At 44.6% G+C, this 18,481-nt stretch overlaps 1 protein-coding gene across 3 annotated transcripts in view; it reads right to left on the bottom strand.

Annotated features, from left to right (window-relative positions):
- Positions 1-1,011: 1,011 nt before the first annotated feature.
- Positions 1,012-18,481, bottom strand: part of SH3GL2 (SH3 domain containing GRB2 like 2, endophilin A1) — a 275,024-nt gene continuing 257,554 nt past the window's right edge. For all 3 annotated transcript variants that reach the window (XM_066257315.1, XM_066257316.1, XM_066257317.1), the window contains exons 4-9: positions 11,105-11,248; positions 10,105-10,238; positions 7,917-8,075; positions 6,299-6,402; positions 4,926-5,056; positions 1,012-2,577 (exon numbers count right to left, since the gene is read on the bottom strand). In XM_066257315.1, the coding sequence (XP_066113412.1) occupies positions 2,378-2,577; positions 4,926-5,056; positions 6,299-6,402; positions 7,917-8,075; positions 10,105-10,238; positions 11,105-11,248 (872 nt within the window). In that variant the 3' untranslated portion in view covers positions 1,012-2,377. The remainder of the gene's footprint in view (positions 2,578-4,925; positions 5,057-6,298; positions 6,403-7,916; positions 8,076-10,104; positions 10,239-11,104; positions 11,249-18,481) is intronic.

Here is an 18,481-nt window from a genome sequence, read left to right as displayed (position 1 = left end):
AAACCCTCCCAGTTTCTGTAGGATGATGTGGCAGCATGTGCGCATGCACAGATGATGACGAAACACCGTGTATACAGTGGAGCAGCCCACGGCCATGCCAGTCAAGATGTGGACGGTACAGAGGAAAGTTCAGTGTGTTCTGTGGCTCACTAAATTCGAATCCGTGACCAAAGTGCAAGTGAGTATCAGCACGTTTATAACGAAGCACCACCACATAGGAATAACATTACTTGGTGGGATAAGCAGTTGAAGGAAACCGGCAGTTTGGTGGAGAAACCCCGTTCTGGTAGGCCATCAGTCAGTGACGAGTCTGTAGAGGCTATATGGGATAGCTGCCTAAGGAGTCCTAAAAAATCTGTGCGTGAGCCCACATCGAACTGCACTGAATAGGTATGAAACTGGGAGAGTTTTCCTTTTATTTGGTGCAGATTTCACATTTCTATCATCTTTTGTTGCTTTCCTGTGACTGGTCAGAAGTGCACCATGACTTTATGGACACACTGTACATGTTCGTTGTGTGCCACTTCCCTGTCCCCACCACCCACACCCATCCCACCCCCACCCCACCCCCACCCCACCCCCACCCCACCATACACTGAGAGAAAAGAATGCTGGCTTTTGGCCAATTTGCATTTTCATGTGTATTTCTCTCTCTTTAAGTATAAAAGAACACAAAAACTGGTTGAAATGATATATTTTACTTGCCCTTCTGAACGTTATATTCTCCTGATATCACCACTGATGGTAACTCAATTTCTAAAAGGCCTCCTGTTCCCACTTTCATGTCTCTCTGCAAAACCACCTCCTTTCTGGAGTCACCAGGAAGTCACCAGGGTCCAGGCTAGTCGCTTCTTGGTGAAGGAACTTCCCCTGCTTACCGAGGAGTCGATCTGAGGGTGGAACGGGTCTGGTTTGCCCCGATTAGAAAGCCACGGAGAGTGAAACGCGCCCCAGTCCACCCGCTGTCGGACCCAAAGAACAGACACGCAATAAAGGGCCAGAGCCTTTGGCTTTGTCTTCAGCAATATTTATTGGAAACAGCAATGCTTCCCATGGTAAGAGTTTATGCACTAAGCAGTAAGATTTGCCTTTCACTCCACTTGGTCCACTACCGCAGCTGGCACATTCGAAGCAGCACGTGAAACCTCTGGAAGAACCTGTACAGCTAGATAAATAGAACTCTGGCTAGAACTTAACGGGACTTTAAGGACTGGTACAAAATAAAAACAAAAACACTCATAAACTTACACACGGCACTGTGCACACAAAATGAAGAGGGGAGAGAAGGGACAGATAAAAGTAACGGCTGAACTGGGAGAGTTTTGTATATGCAGCCACACCTCTTAAACAGCTAAGCACAAAAATCATCTTTATTTGGTCCTCATTGAGGGCAGAATATGCACAAATGATGTTCAGAGAACACAAGGTGAAAGTGGAAAGGAAAGATATTTACTGTTTCTTGGTCAATAAACTAGTGGGAAAATGGTTTCTAGTGTTTTTCTCCTTGTGTCTCTGCGCCAAATGGATTCATGGAACATAGAAATTCATAAGTAACACTGAAATGAACGTATCTGTTCCCCTTCCCTGTACCTTCAGCAGTGCCCGAGTTATACACCTTGTTCCTTTACAGCGGGAAATTTCAGCTTGGAAGCCAGATCTCTCTCCTATTCCCAGGAACAGAGACTCTCCTCCCGTCAGCCCCTCCCACAGTCTGCTGACTAGCAGCTAACGGCCTTACTCAGAAATAAAATGGGAGCTCCCCTCGGGATTGAAGAGCAGGGAGGGAGGAGAACTGGCTGTCCTCAGAAATGGCGTCAGTGGGAGGAACAAAGGGGAATGTTTTCAGGAAAGGCTTTGAATCCACACTCAACCCTCTTCTACTGATAGCATCAACGGACTCTTTCAGACCAGAAGACAACTTGCCAGTGAGGGAGGCTTTCTTCAACAATTCTGTGACTCACATATCTGGGAGGGGGCAATGGGAAAGCAAAAACTTTCTCCTGTTAACCTGAGACCTGGAGATGGCCCCTGGTGATAGATAATATCTTCAGTAGGATGGATTTTCCGTGATGTGGCTCATGGTCATGATTCTAAGAAGCCACAGCCTCCTGAGAACTGTAGGAACAGCAGTTCTCTTACTACTGGCTGGTCTCAGGTGGTATTTATAAAGCACATGCCATGCCCACCAGGTTGAAAAGATACCATCCATCACCATGACTCTGTGGGATCACACAAGTCAACCCAAGATACTCTGTGGGACTTGATGACTTGGACCACTGCGGCCTGCATTTGGGATGTGTTGAAAGCAGCATTACCAAAGCAGTGGTTAAACTTATCTATCTGGGTCAAGAGGAGGTGAGCCAGCCAGCATAACATACTAATGGGGCAGGGCAACCAGAATTTCCACATAGTTGATGGGGAAGAAGCCTGACTGGCCATGAAGCATCCCCTCATACCAGTTCTCATCAATTTGGTTAGTGAGTGTGATGATATCACCCTCTTTGAAACCCAATTCCCCTTCATTTTCAGGTTCAAAGTCGTACAGAGCTCGGCAGCAGGGCTGATCCATTGGTGCACCTGGGAGTCAGAGCAGGAGAGAAGAACACAGAAAAACAAGGGGAGTTTTACTCACAGATCTGCCACCTGCGACACCCGCCTGCCGTCCCGGTTCCTCCCTCACTCCTCTTCCTGCTGAGGCTGCCTCTTGCTACTGGTCCCCAGGGCATGGCACCGCCCCGGCAGTCTTCAGGAGCTTTATCAGACTTCTGGAGGTTGGTGGATTTCTGTTTCCCTTTCCAGTACGAAAAATGGCTGCATCCACTCTTGTGATGTGTATAACAGAATCTACCAAGGCCTGCCTTCCTGACAATGAATGCCCAGTGATGGAAGGCCAACGACTCAAGGAGTTTAAGTGAGATGTAGGTTCATCATTCAGCAAGGCCAGAATTCTTCCCACGTCAGCACTTTAAAACCTCTGCCCGTGTGAAACAGCCCAGTCAACTACATGGGTGATGCTTTGCAACCTCAGAATGACAGTGCAATTCTCACTTTATAAAAACAAAGACTACAGCCTGACCTGTGGTGGCGCAGTGGATAAAGCGTCGACCTGGAAATGCTGAGGTCGCCGGTTCGAGACCCTGGGCTTGCCTGGTCAAGGCACATATGGGAGTTGATGCTTCCAGCTCCTCCCCCTTCTCTCTCTCTGTCTCTCTCTCTCCTCTCTCTCTCTCTCTCTCTCTCTCTCTCTCTCTCCCTTTCTCTTTCCTCTCTAAAATGAATAAATAAAATAAAAATAAAATAAAAAAAAAAGTTTAAAAAAACAACAACAACAAAAAAAACAAAGACTCCAACCTCTGGAAAACAGCTATAATGTAGTAAAAATACAACAATATAAAACACTGGGTTCAAGTTCTAACTTCATGTGACCTTGTACAAGGCCTCTCGCTCTCAAGCTTTTTTGTGTAACAACTAATTTCACTGGTACTATCATATCTATCAAATGAGGCTAGGTAAAAAGTTACAGAATCTACACTTTGTAAACTATTGCATATTTAAATGTGAGGAGTGCATCAGAGCTGCAGCATATTAAAATAATGTACTATACTTTGGGTAAAATAATAAAGGGTGGAGTCATACCTGATAAACAACCTAAGTTAAACGACCAAATATGACTTTCTCACCTAATCTCACATCTACTTCTAGAAGAGTGTGACTTCTCATAGAGGGTTAACAAAGAAAAATGATCAAATTATTAACATAGTCTGCATAAACACACAGGTATGTACTCAGCAAGCACATACAGCTCCCGGTCGTCCACACAGCTTTGAGGAGAAACAATGTATTCAATATTTTTTTAAAGAAAGCAGAAAATTAATAAGTCTCAGAAAAAAAGAGTAAAACATGTGGTTGTTTTCTGAGCAGGAAAAGAAAGTTACACACAACAGATATGACTAGTCCCGTAGCCAGCTCACCTGTAAGAGCCTCCCGTGTGCGCCCCACACTGGGCTCTGCACAGCAGGGTGACCCACAGGCCCAGGGCTTCCCCTCCATCCAGACCCCACTTTCTCCTTCCTGGTCTCCTCACAACATCTCATAATAACTGTCTGACTAGCACATCAAGCACTGGAGACACAGTGAAGACAGGGGAAAGCTGTGTATCTTTAAAATCCACATCCAGTATGTGTAAGATAGCTTCCGCTTCCTTAACCAAGCAAATGTTAAGGTCGAGAATATCTCAAGCACTCTATTCACCCAGAAGCTCCTGTGCCTCAAGAAACCCAACTCCAGGCGAGCGGGGCGCTGCTGCCCGGGCTGACGTGCGAGCGCACGGGGGCACGCACTGCCCGGACTGACGTGCGAGCGCACGGGGGCACGCACTGCCCGGGCTGACGTGCGAGCGCACGGGGGCACGCACTGCCCGGGCTGACGTGCGAGCGCACGGGGGCACGCACTGCCCGGGCTGACGTGCGAGCGCACGGGGGCATGCACTGCCCGGACTGACGTGCGAGCTCACGGGGCACACACTGCCCGGGGCATTCACTCTCTTGCATGCTGGGACCACAGGAGCAGAAAAACAGAAAGATGCCACTGCAGCAGAAAACTGACATGTTCTGATGATTCTACCTCCACAAAGGAGGGTCCAAACCAAATGTGATGAGGGGGAGGCTAAGAGCTGATGATGGAGTCAGAAAATAAAAGGATGCAAAGTTTTACAGAGGGAAGGAGAGGAAAAGAAATGATTAGTGAGAAAAAAAGGAAGAGCCTTTTTAAAAAGAGTTTCTACAAGACAAAACCATCCCATGTGGGAAATATTGCTATATATTTTTGGGCAGCCAGATTAAATTGCCCCTAGAATTGCTGGAAAAGTGTCATTGGGATGAGCCCCAGGCCCATATAAGTGAAGTCTGCAGGTCTCGGCCCCTTACCTGAAGGTTTGGGAGTGCCCGTGTGGGAGAGGCCTCCATTGGGCTGAGTACTGTCTCCAGTTGGAAACTCCAGGCTCATCCGCGGTTTCGGTTGATATTCCCTTCTAGGCTGAGATGAAGCTTGCCTTATTCTGCAGTGAAAAGAAAAGGAGAAAACTGAGAGTATGCAGAAAATTAAGAAGAAAAAAGGAAAGCAACAAAACCCAGGAAGTGCTTATTAGGTCACCCACCAACCTGCCAGGTGGGGCTGGGAAGCTGCAAGGGCCCTCAGCTTCCTTATGTGTGCATGTCTCTGCATGGAATGGTATCGTCTGTGGCCATGCCTCCCTGTCCATGCTCTCTCTCAACCCCTCCCTTCCAACCTCACTTACTCAGAGCTCACTCTGCACTGTGCCAGATGCTGGGGGCCACAACCATGAATTAGACACAGTGCTGGCCTTCGAGCAGTGCGGGACACGTAACATAAAAACAACTGATTAGCATGAGCGGCAGTAAGTGCTGTTACAGAGACATGTGCTAAATGCTACAGGGACACAGGGCCGGGAGGGGGAGTCGGTTTGTCCACGGCGAAGTTGGAGAAGGTTTAAGGAAGGTGAAAGATAAGTAGGAGTCATTTCCAGAAGAAAGGTATTCCATGCAGGGCTTGAGAGGGTTGGAAGAGGGAAAGGAGGAAACGCCATGTGCTCTAAGACAGTGAGCAGTGAGCGTGCAGCACAGAAAGGGGGAAACGGGGGTCAGCAGGAGGAAGGGGGAGGGGACAGCCAGTGAGTGCACTCTGCACGCCCTTAAGTTTTTCCTGCACTCCACTATAGAAAGAGTAGAGCAGATGTGAAAAGGCGGGGAGAGTTTAGGACACAGTGACAGTAGAATGGCAGCAACTTTGTACATATTTCAGGGGAAAGAAAGGAAAGAACATCACACTCAGCAGACGTCACAGAGACACGTGTTTCTTAGTGCGTTCAAGCGCACGGTTTCCAGCCGTCCGGGAGGCTTCCTTCTCCACACACTTCCCCGGGGGCGCACTGAGGGAAGGACGGCCAGAGCACCCAGCGGGGAAGACTGAGGAGAGGACGGACAGGCGGCAGATGGAAACCACAGGACCAGGGGAAGAGGTTTCCCACAGCGTAGCACAGTGACTGGAGCTTCATTGTGCATTCAGCCATCTCATCGGCTATGAGGGTCTAATCTGGCACAAGCTGACCAAACAAAGTAAAACAGAGCCTAAGACAAAATCAAATCAAGACAAACGATCCAGAGGATCAGCAAGAATTTTGGCAGAAATTTTTCTTCAAATCTATTTCTCTATTATTCCCACTTCACACCATTTTATAGGAAGAAAATGGCAATGTAAACTGCAGGGGACTGCAAAATACCTTTCTTCCAGTCTGACAGTGACTTGCTGCAGGATCTGGACTGCCTGCTTATGGTACTCCAGCTGGGCCTGGGCAAGTGCAGAGAGCTGGCTCACTTGTTCAATCTGCAGACCGATGGGGGAATAACACCTCAGTTAACTGGGTTACTGTCTGTAAGCAGTTACTACTGTCCTGGACATATGACAGAGCTGCCCTGACACACAGCTCGGTGCTTGGTGATGCCCATGACCATATGGTGAGCCAGGCCAAGACACACAGTTTTACAGGTTCCACATTTACTAAGGATAAGAAAGTGTCCTTACGCTTGGGAACTCCAGCACTATGAGGAGAAGCAGTATTACTCAGAATCCTCCTGACAACCACATAACTCTCATCAAACAGTCTCATGCTTAGCTACAACCTCCTGAGTAGGGTTTGGCTATTTAACTGATATCCGAGAAGAAAAGGCAGGTGTGGATCAAAGGCTTCGCTGCTCCCCATACTTTTCATGCTTAGTATTAGTGCTGTTAATAAAAATGTGAATTTTGATTTCTCACAGGAGGCACCATGGGAGGCAGCGTGGTATGACAGAAAATCTTCTCTCCTCTCTGAGCCTCATCTATAACATAAAGTAATTCCAGCTCTTACATTCCCAGCATACTTAATTACTCTTCGTTTTGCATCCTTGTGTCGTGATCTAGCTGAAGAATAGCCTCCAAGTGAACAAAGGCGATGCTGCCCCATGAGTTTTGGGGTGGGGTACAGCCTGGGGTACAGGGCAGGGGCCCTGTGACACAGGTCACCCTCTCCCCCGTGGCTACAGCACTCCTCTTCAGGAGGTAGGCAGACACAAGTTGTTTTATATAAGCACAGACCTACACTGTTTCTGTGTGATGGAAAAGTCTGGACATGGTCAATGTCTCACCCATCACCAGTCAGGGCAAAGCAGTTAAGTGGTAAGTACCCAGAAGCTCTGTAAACACCTTGGCAGAAGTTAGTCAGCAAGTGATCAGGCCAAAGGTGGGGTGAGCAAGGACCGGAAAGCTGGTTAACAGGTTTTAGGACGTGAGTGGCTGGAATGTAAATCCTAAAGCCATGAGTAATATTCAGTACTCTGGACATGTGAAAGCAGCTTCTAAACTCTTTCATCTACATCCCAAATGTAGTACCTATGCTACATTCATCAATCTCAACTGAAATTAGCTTTTGAAAGAAAATATCAGCGTTACTTCAAAATGCAGACTACCTTAACCTATGTTCGACATTCTCTTCTGAATGCCTTTTAGTTGATATATAATCTGAAGTCGATCTGCCCTGTATTTCAAGAGTATTTTTTTTTTTTTTTTTAGTTATTGGACTGATACATGGACCATCAGAAACATTCTTTATCTCTCCACTATTGGTAAGATCATTAGTAGACAAAAATGTAGTTAAATTAAAGTATAGGAATACAGGCAAAAAAACTTTACCATGTTTAATCTACTGTATAGTTTCAAATTATTTTTTTAAAAAGCATGTACTAAAGTTCTCACCACACAGTATAATCAGATATTAAATTACATAGCCTTTAAACACATTAATCCGAAGTCTCAATGGTATGAGATTGAATTAAATTTAAAACCACAGGCGAGTCACTCACATCCATCTCCAACAGATTGAACATGCTAGACTCGGCAATTTCTTTAGACTCATCAAACTTCTCCAGAGCTTGCCGGAGCTCTTCGTCTGGAATCTTGCCCTGTCGTTTCTTCTTATAATCAAAGTCCAGGCGTCGGCCCTCCATCTTCTTTAGATGATGCTGAAAAAGTCAAGGGCAGGCATCTACTTTGACGGGACTCATGGAAAAGGCCTATTTAGAGCTCACTTCCCCATGGTGACCATTAACTTCCAAAATGAGACAGGCTAAGTTCCAAAATGTGTCACCAAACAAAGAAAAAAAACCCCCAAAATCACGCATCAGTGGGGCAAATGCCTCCAAAGGCTAAATGTGGGGAAACATTTTTAAAAATAATTAAGAGGAAAACAGAAACTGTGGGTAGTACCCATGCCCTTTATATCCTCTGCTCTTGCTGGGACAGGGCCACACTGGAGTGCCCCTTTCCCTTCCAGGACAGAAGCTGGGGACCCGTGTTCATACTCTGCATGTGGATAGCACAGGGCCCACCAACCCCCATCTTTCAAAGAAATGCTATCTTATGAGAAGGCAGGAAAACCCCCACTTTCCTTGAAATAGTAAAAAAAAAGAATAGAATTCTTGATTTCTGAATCATAGAGTATTAGCACTTGAAAGGACTTATGGATGAGGCAAGCCACTCTATTAGAATTGCCTCATGAATTATTAATTGCTTATTTAAAATATGGATTCCTGACCACCTTGATTAGGATATCCAGGGCTGCAGCCTGGGAATCTGTACTTTAGCACTTGCCCTAATTGACCAGAGCAGCTTTCAGGGAACTACCCACTAGTGTAAGTCTCCCACTTGATGCTCAGCTACAAAACCTGACTTGGAAGGGACTCTCAAAGGGACCTAACACCCACACTGTATTCACTCCCTCCTTTGCATCGTCCCAACCACTGCCTGTCCCACCTCTGCCCAAAACCTTTAGTGACCAACTAAAAAAGTTGTTTCCCAAAGCTACAATATATTTTTCCCCCAAGAGCTACAGTGTCCCTTTACAAATGGGTAGAAGAAGTGCGGGTATTCCCTTGATCTGGGGTGTGTATAGAAAGACAGAAGCAGATGAAAACAGAGCTGGGAAGAGTGAAGGAAAGAGAAGGAAAGAAAGAAGAAAACCAGCCTATACCTTCCCTCCCATGCACACCCTGCCTCCAATCCATGCTCTGATCCAAAGTTAAATGTTTGTTCCTCTGGAAGGAAAACTCTTGTACAGCATTTGCACTTGTAGTCAGCCACAGGGCAGGTACTGCAGTCAGTTCCATTTTCGGTTTGGAGTGAGTCTGCCCCTTCCTAACTGTGCGACCCTGAGCAAGTGGTAGAGCGGAGGGAATTAGCTAGGATAAGGAGCTCTAGACTTCCCGTCATGGCAGTCCATGTCACAATAAAGAAAATTACATTTCAGACATGGTCAAGAGCAGAGATCTAAGCGATCTTTTCCACATGGAAAAGAGCAAAGATCTAAGCGAAAGCTCCTGGGCATTGTGTTAAATCATGCTCGTTGTAACTATTCCCTCTGCCTTGATACCCAGTTCCTGCCAGACACTCTCAACAGTAAGTGTCCAGGCATCTGGATACGTCAATCGGCTACAAATATTTGTTAAAGGAATGAATGAACAAACATCACACACCTAGTCAGAGATAAAGCTGGTTGAACTTTATTTGAACTAGCTCAACTGTTCTACATGTTTTAGGAAGAGAACAGTTGCGTACTCTTTCTCAGTCCTAACAACTGTTGTGAAAATACAAAAACATCTTTTTAGACTGATAGGATACCTGTGTACTAACAACTAGTGAGGCTAGCATTTTAGAGGATGACATCAGCCTAGACCAGAGAATAAATACGAAAATTGTGTATTTTCAGGGAAAGGATATTATCCTTCTGGAGAAAAATAAAAAGCTTAAAAACCTTGAAAATTGAATGCAGAAAAGTCAAATGTAACATTTCATGAGTGGCACAGTCATAATAGTGGGGCAAAAGGTATTGCATTTCTGATTTCTATCAATTTATTTTGCTGGACCATTCTACAATTAGCGTGCCCAGCGTTGACAACATGTACAGCAAGCTTAGAAAACGTTTTCTAAAGGAAAAGGATGCCTGCACCTGTACAACTGAAACTGCCCTCTTCCCGAAGGAGTAGCGGCCGATACCTGGATTTCCCTCAGGTCTTTGTCATGAAGATTCTGAAGGGGGTCAATGAAGTTCTGCTTCACTTCCATGTCCAAAGAGTCTTTCACCTCCGAGAGCTCCCGCATGGCCTCCCCCACCTCCCCTAGCGCTGGGCCTGGAAGGGGAGAATGAAACTTTTGTGTGTTAAAGAATGGAGGTAAATGTATTTGCATTGACAGGGTCCATCACCAAAGAACACCCATGGATCTCCGCCTGTCTCCTGGAGACCACCAAGATGAGAGGAAGTATGTGTGCACGCCCTCCAGAGAACAGCGTACTTCTGACCTAAGACAGTTCATACTGGCAAGAGACTCTGTAGCCCTTATGTGGGTGGCAGCTCTTACAAAATTTTACTTTTACCTTAAAAGCAATTTGGGAAGCTCCCTGCCCTCTCCTGTAATTAGCAGCTTTCCTGCTTAAGGCCAATATATTTCTGAGGAGCAAACAGCAGGAACAGAGAGCAGGGTACAGACAAAAAGGACCATCATTTGCTAAGACCTCGCATCAAAAGAGAATGCAAGTGGAAGGTGTTTAGTATGGCACCAAGGGTCAGAGGATAGAGGGGTGAGGAATAAACTCACCTGAGGTAGTAGCGTTTGGTACCACATAGAAAAGAGCAGAGATCTAAGCGAAAGCTCCTGGGCACTGTGTTAAATCATGCTCGTTGTAACTATTGCCTCTGCCTTGATACCCAGTTCCTGCCAGACACTCTCAACAGTAAGTGTCCAGGCATCTGGATATGTCAATCGGCTACTATAAAGACCGGGACTTCATCAGGGAAAAAATAAATAAAACTCCCACAACAAATCCCACTAAAAATGATGCAACAACTCTCAAAATAAATTTTTAGCCCATGTCTCCAAAACCTAAAACTGAAAATCAAAATATAAAACAGTCTGAATACTTTCCTACAGTTTCTTCCTGGCATTAAAATCCCCATGGACAAACGAAAGAATTAAAATGTGAGAAAGCACTCGTTACCAAAGTTGCAGTCATCCCCGAGCTCTCTTCCAAACTTGAGCATGGCCTCTGCGAGCAGTGCTTCCGCCTGAGGATAGCCTGGCCCTTTTTCCTGGCCACGGATTTTGGACATGGTGTTGATCATGCTCAGTTTAGCTCTGGAAGCTGAAGGCAAAGAGATAACAGGCTTTCAAAGTAGGCAGTGTAATAAAGCAGCAACAGGGCTGGATGAAGAGTCAGGCCTTACCAGGTCTATGAACCAGCTTAGCTACTGAAAACTGCCCCTTCACCTTCCTAGCTTCAGTATCCTCAGCTATAATATGTGGAGACTGGTCCACAGGTAGAAAGGTATAGGTATAGGTAGGTGTAGAGACAGAGAGATAGAGTAATAGAGATAGAGGCATATATTTTTAAATCACTAAACTCTCCCTTTCTCTTAAAGTCTTACCATGAACTTAAAAAAGATAAAGCTCTTCTGGGTGAACGCCCCCTCCCTGTATGCTCTCCTCAGCTTCCTGTGCCCCTTCCGGTCCTTTCCTCACTGTGGTGGTCCTGGCAGTGCCTCTGTGGAGCTGGGTGGCTCCGTGGAAAAGCATTTTGAAAACTACTGGGTTATGTGATCTCAGAATTTTAGAGTTCTAGTTTTGTATTTCAAGTCTAGGAGTCCATGGACTAAAGTAGTAAATTAATTAATTCTTTCAGTGTGGGCCTTATGCCATGTTTCGCTTATACCAAGTATAAAATAGAACTATTTTCAAAATCTTCCCAATGATAGTTCTGACTGTAAACAGAGATGCACAAAGAACAGAAATACTGCGCTAATTAAAAATGCGTAATCGCTCTCTAGCACTTAACTGCACTGGAAATCAACTTTGTGCCACAAAGAAAGCATCTCTTTTCTTTCCTCCTTTCTTTCTTTTCTTTTCCTTTCTTTCTTTCTTTTTGCTTTTATAAAATAATATGTCTAGAAAGCAATTACAGTTTTAGTGAAGGAAACTATTTTATTAATACATGTTAAAGCCAATAATTTACTCGGTGCTAGGATACTAGGGTTCCTCGGGTTATTAGAGTTGAGATGAAATATTAACCTAGAACTGTGCCCAGGATCCCATCAGCATGGAAAACCCTGAGAAATCACAGCTAACGGTAAGTCCAGCAGCCACTGGTTGACAGTGAATCTTGAACATCTGTTTTAAATAGGCTTTCATTTCAACTTTGGGCTTCAAAGATAGAGACTGGCGATGAGGAGAGTAATCTAAGAGGACCCCCTCACGACCCTGCACCAAACATCTTACAATAAACAAGTCAGCTATGGACCCTGCCTTTACCAAGCTTATAGTAAACTGAGGGTAGCATTAATTTTAAAAGCAATCAGAGTAAAATGCAATTACAGTGAGTCACAGAAGTCTAGCATCACACTAGTCTATGGGGATGTGCACTGCAAAGAAAAATTCCCAGAGGCACGTATCTTTAAGGTTAGAATCATATAGTGAGTAGGAGTTTGTCAGGCTAAAAGCAATATGCAAAGCCTGGTGGTACTGGAGAAAATTTATAAAATTCACATTTTCTCTACTCTGCTTTTCATACAAAAGTGTATTTACACATGCTAAATTTCAAAAGTAGAAAATGCCACAGATCACACATTTTTGAGGGGACGATATCATTAGAGTATATTTTCAAAGCCTTTTCTACAATAAGGCATACCTGAGACCCAGGAAAGACACAGTCCCTGCCCTCAAGGTGCTCACAGGACAGTGAGGCATCAGATGGACAGACAGACAATGGCGACAGATAGATAAATGCCATGATGGCTCACATGCACAAGGTACTGGGGGAACACAGAGGAGTAACCATAGCACAAATAAAACTGAAATAAACAAACAGTAGACAATAAGAATTTCCAAATTCCAACAGAAGGAAAGGAGATAAGTGGAGATCAAAGAAAAATAATAAAAACCACCCAGGGTGGTTACTCGTTCAAATCTTGTGCTGACCATGTACACTCCACAGATCTAGTCTTGTCACAAAAGCTGGTTATTAGTCTGCACTTCTATATTGCTTCTGTGAAGAGTTGTCTTCTGGTAAGTAATTATCAGAACTAATTATAATGTTTTTAATATACTGTGGCTGATTTTCAAATTCATCATTTTGAATGTTGTTCAATTATGGAGAGCCTTATTCTTCTACTAATTACTTAAGAACCTCTTGAATATAACCCACAGTTTAATGAGGAGGGAGAAAAAAAACCTATTTCATGAGTTTATCTATTTCTGCAAATCTTCTAAAGTACCTAATAAGCCACACAATTAAAGAGACTGCTTTTCAATTCATTCACAAACTCATTAAATCTTTATTAAGAATCCTAGATTGGTAAAAATTTCTATGTTCCTGAAAAGAAAATAATCAGACCTCAGAATTAACCATTTCTAATTGTTAACATAATCATTTTAAAGTAATTTTGAAAAGCAGTACTTTAAAAAAGCAGAGAGTAAAATACAAACTTAACTTACACTAGTGTTCCTGTAATATGGTCTCAGCCTGGACCGCTTCATCGAGTCGAATGTACATCTAGGGATCCTTCGCTTCTCGCCTACAGGGCCCTGACTTCTCCTTCACTCCATCTTTTTTTCCCCTACAGCTTTACTCTTTCTTACAAATTGTTACACGTTCTCTGACTGTGCCCCCATCTTTACCTTCCCACCTTCACTAGCCTAGTTCAAGTGACCTCCACGGGGTTCACTGCCAAAACAGCTTCCTGACAGCCGTCGCTCCCCTGGTCCCTGAGAGCAGGATCCTGGGATGTTGCCCTCTGTATCTCGCAGAGAGGGTTAGCATGAAGCTGTGCACACAGATGTCTAACACACAACTGCTGAAGAAAATGATAAATGGCTGAATGGATATCTTAGTATACTACCCTATGTGGTGTGCCATGTGAGCCAGAGGATGTCAACTGATAGGTGACTGTTCACATCCTCTAGCTCAATGGTGGGCAAACTCAGTCAACAGAGCCAAATATCAACAGTACGACTGAAATTTCTTTTGAGAGCCAAAGTTTTAAACTTAAACTATATAGGTAGGTACAGTCCTTATCGAGGTAGCACCCGCACGTGGTATTTTGTGGAAGAGCCACGCTCAAGGGGCCAAAGAGCCGCATGTGGCTCACGAGCCACAGTTTGCTGCCCAAGGCTCTAGCTCATGTGACTGAGAGCCTTTTGAAGCTAACAGAGAATGGGAACTAGAAAATTTGCTTCTTCTGTTGAATAGAAGGTGTATCAATTAAACAGAATTTTTTAAGAGGGAAAAGACAGCACCTGACCATGCTGAGGATGGGATTCCATACTGAAGACAGGGTGTTCAAGGCAATCGACATAGTGAACTGCAAGATCTGTCAGCCCATTTCCTCCACTCACCCCCAGAGAGTGGCAGCCAGGACTATACCCTCTGGGCAGGGGAATAGAAGAGTCTTTTCTGGGGAATACAACCAGCCTCAGAGAAGAGACCTTAAGACCCAGCTGGAAGTACCCACTGCAACAATTCCAGATGATCACCCTTAAATGAAGCCACAACAGTTAGTAAGCCCTGTCACTTGTTCTCACAACACACAGCCTTCCTCTCCTGTTCTACACCTAAGTGGAAAAGGATGGCCGCTGCCTCCAGGTTTTGAAGAAAGCTTCTAACACAAGAGAGCCAAATCTAACAAGGATAATATAGAAAACAAATAATTCAGGGAGAGAAAACTAACTGTCACTAACATTCTCATTCTCCATAAAATAAAAAAGACAGGCCTGACAAGGAGGTGGTACAGCAGATAGCACTGAACCAGGATGCAGAGGACCTAGGTTCGAGACCCCAAGGTTGCCAGCTTGAGTGTAGGCTCATCCAGCTTGAGTGCAGGATCACTAGCTTGAGCATGGGATCATAGATGTGACCCCATGTCGCCGGCTTGAGCCCAAAGGTTGCTGGCTTGAGCAAGGAGTCACACTGCTGTAGCTCTCCAGTCAAGGCACATATGAGAAACCAATCAATGAACAAGTAAGGTGCCACAATGAAGAACTGATGCTTCTCATCACTCTCCTGTCTGTCTCTCCCCATCTGTCTCTCTCTCTGTCTCTGTCACAAAAAAATAAAATAAATAAACAAGACAGGATGGACACCTAGAAATTAAAATATAATTTAAGTTTAAATATGAATTTAAATAAAACATAAAATGTAACAATCAATGGAAGCATAGATGATAAAGTTGAAGCAAATCCTCCCAAAAGTAGAATTTTTGTGTGTGTGTATTTTTCTGAAGTTAGAAGTGGGGAGGCAGAGACAAACTCCCGCATATGCCCGACTGGGATCCACCCAGCATGCCTAATGCTCTGTCCATCTGGGCCATTGCTCCATTGCAACCGGAGCCATTCTAGCACCTGAGGCAGAGGCCACAGAGCCATCCTCAGCTCCCAAGCCAACTTTAGCTCCAATGGAGCCTTGGCTGCAGGAGGGGAAGAGAGAGATAGAGAAGAAGGAGAGGGGGAAGGGTGGAGAAGCAGATGGGCACGTCTCCTGATGCCCTGACCAGGAATCAAACCTGGGACATCCACACATCGGGCCGATGCTCTACCACTGAGCCAATCGGCCAGGGCCCAAAAAATAGAATTTAAAAAAGATATAAAAAAAATCAGGAAGCATAAAAGCCAGGTCTACAGGCTGGATAATGGAAGTTCCAAAAAGGAAAAAACCAGAAATAGAGAGGTCAGTTCTCTTTAAAAGTTCAAGAAAATTTCCCAAAATAACAAATATGTTTCCAGACAGAAAAGATCTATTGAATATCCAGCACTATGGAGAAAGGGTACATAATAACAACCATTAATATGAAATTTCATAAAACTGGGGACAAAGAGAAGTTCCTGAAAACTTTCAGAGAGGAAGAAAATACATGAAATATAAAATATCAAGAAGTAGAGGGTCACTGAACATAAGAAAACCACGAACAGGAGAAACTTCCTCAGTGCCCGGCGTGCAGTGACAACCTTGAGAGCTCTAATTAGCATCTCACCTCTTTCCTTACAGCGATCCCTTTTTCACTGGAGCAACGGTTCTTAGAGAAAATCACCAATTCTACAAATAACCAATGATAGATAAAAGTAGAATAGTAGTATCTTCAAATATCACAGGAAAGTCTCAATTTATTTTTCTTTTCAGGCTAATGGAAGAGGCATTCTACCAAAATGAAGGTGTAAATCAAGAAAAGGGACAGGTGTGTCATCTAGAAAAAGGATCCAGTGTAAGGAAGGAGGTGAAAATGATGACAAAGGGAGATCTCAGGACTCTCACTGTGCGTCAGGCATGGAGGCCGCTGTGGCTGACACTACACATAACCAGGTAGGGCACTCAGGGAGCCGTGTACGCACCCCAGGACCCCCAAGGGGGTCACGTCACAGCTATCCACCACTGCACCTTGCCTTATACTGTCTTGTTGATTGCCTCCTCTCTTTCCCCACTTCCCCAACAGGGTTTCCTGGAATCACTTCCCAAATCTACCAGTTGTGCTCAAATCCTTGCTTCAAGGTTGATCCTGGGGAAACCCAAACTTAGACAGCAACCAATCAATCCAGCATGCAGCATTAGTATCTCAAAGATGATGTGCACCTCGCAATGTTCAGCCTACTGAGAGTAAATTCATGTGTGCTGCAGAGGGTTTAGAAAAGAATTAGTGACATATACACAAAAAGTTAAAAAAAATAAAACAGTGATTATTGTAAAAAGCTTTGTAAAACAATAAAATTTTAAAATAATATGTACATGTATTACTTCTATTATAAAAAGCTAAATTTAAAATGTTTCCCATTTTATTTTCCCCAATATACCTAAATTAGTGGCTGCACTGGGTAAATAATACTCATAGTATTCTGACAATCTAGGCACTGCTCTAACCTTGAGGGTCTTTCAACGACAAAGCTCTACCAAAAATATGTTCACTGGTATCAAGAGAGTTGACTGGGAAGAGAGAAATTAATAACAGGTGAAATACCACCAAAAATACACCATCAAAGAAAAGGGCTTGAGCCTTGGCCGGTTAGCTCAGTCGTAGAGCGTCGGCCTGGCGTGCAGGAGTCCCAGGTTCGATTCCCAGCCAGGGCACACAGGAGAAGCGCCCATCTGCTTCTCCACCCCTCCCCCTCTCCTTCCTCTCTGTTACTCTCTTCCCCTCCCGCAGCCAAGGCTCCATTGGAGCAAAGTTGGCCCGGGTGCTGAGGATGGCTCTGTGGCCTCTGCCTCAGGCGCTAGAATGGCTCTGATTGCGGCAGAGTGATGCCCCAGATGGGCAGAGCATCGCCCCCTGGTGGGTGTGCTGGGTGGATACCGGTTGGGCGCATGCGGGAGTCTGACTGCCTCCACGTTTCCAACTTCAGAAAAATACAAAAAAAAAAAAAAAAAAAGGAAAGGGCTTGATAAGTCCACATCTAGTTGATTCCTGGAAGGAAACATGCCAGGTAATTTAAACAGCAGAGAGTGAAATTAGTCTGACTATAAAAGGCTAATCTTTCCCAAAGAGGGGCCTCCCATTGTTTGGTCCTCTGCTAAAAGCAGTAGTTTCTTTTTTGGCCTCAAAAAGCTTTGCTGTCTTTTAAGGGAGACACCCAGGGGCAGCCAAGGCTCAATCTGAAATCACCTCCCAACTCTAAAGCACAATCCCTGACAAGCTTCCTAGTTCTGGGCACAGCCAAAGGGACGCTGGAGGTCTGTGGAGAGTAGAACAGGCGCTCTGCGGGCCCTGCCAGCACCGCTCTTTTCCTCCGCCTCAAAGTGCTGTCTGTGTGAGTCACTGCGCCATCCCTCCGAAGGCTGCTTATCCACTGCCGTAACCAGCTGGAGTGTTGAAAACTCAGTGCTTCTGCTAAACTGTAGCTTTTAACATGTTTATTTCTGAATCCAAATGAACAAACAGAAAACCAGGTCTTGTCTTTCATGGAAAGCAGCATAGAGTGTTTAAATAAACGTTAGCTTTGGGCTTACACAAATATAGGTAAAAATCTAGGCTCTATATATCTTGGTAGCTGTGAATCCCATTAAAAAAAAAGCACCTCTCATCCATAAGTTTGTTATCAGTATTGAATGCTATAGAGCAAAACAGAATAACTAACACACATACACATCACAGGCACTGGAGACAGGAGAAAGCATTCCTTTCTTCCCTTCCCATGCTCTTTTTTTTCTAAGTATGTACCAGAGGAGTCCTCTACTGTCAGCTTGGTGGGATCGGGAACTACATTTCCCAGAATCCTTTCCCCTCATGCTTCTCAGAATTGGTTCACAGTGAGGCTGTGCCAGATTTGGGAGGTAGAGGTGAAACAGCATCCTGAATTAACACTGTGAAGCTCACTGGTTAGAAGAGGTGAGAGACAGATGCAG

Source organism: Saccopteryx bilineata, chromosome 2 (genome assembly GCF_036850765.1).
Source record: "Saccopteryx bilineata isolate mSacBil1 chromosome 2, mSacBil1_pri_phased_curated, whole genome shotgun sequence".
NCBI classification, from domain to species: Eukaryota; Metazoa; Chordata; class Mammalia; order Chiroptera; family Emballonuridae; genus Saccopteryx; species Saccopteryx bilineata.
Note: the sequence above shows the minus strand (reverse complement) of the source record. Positions and strands in the feature narration are given on the sequence as shown.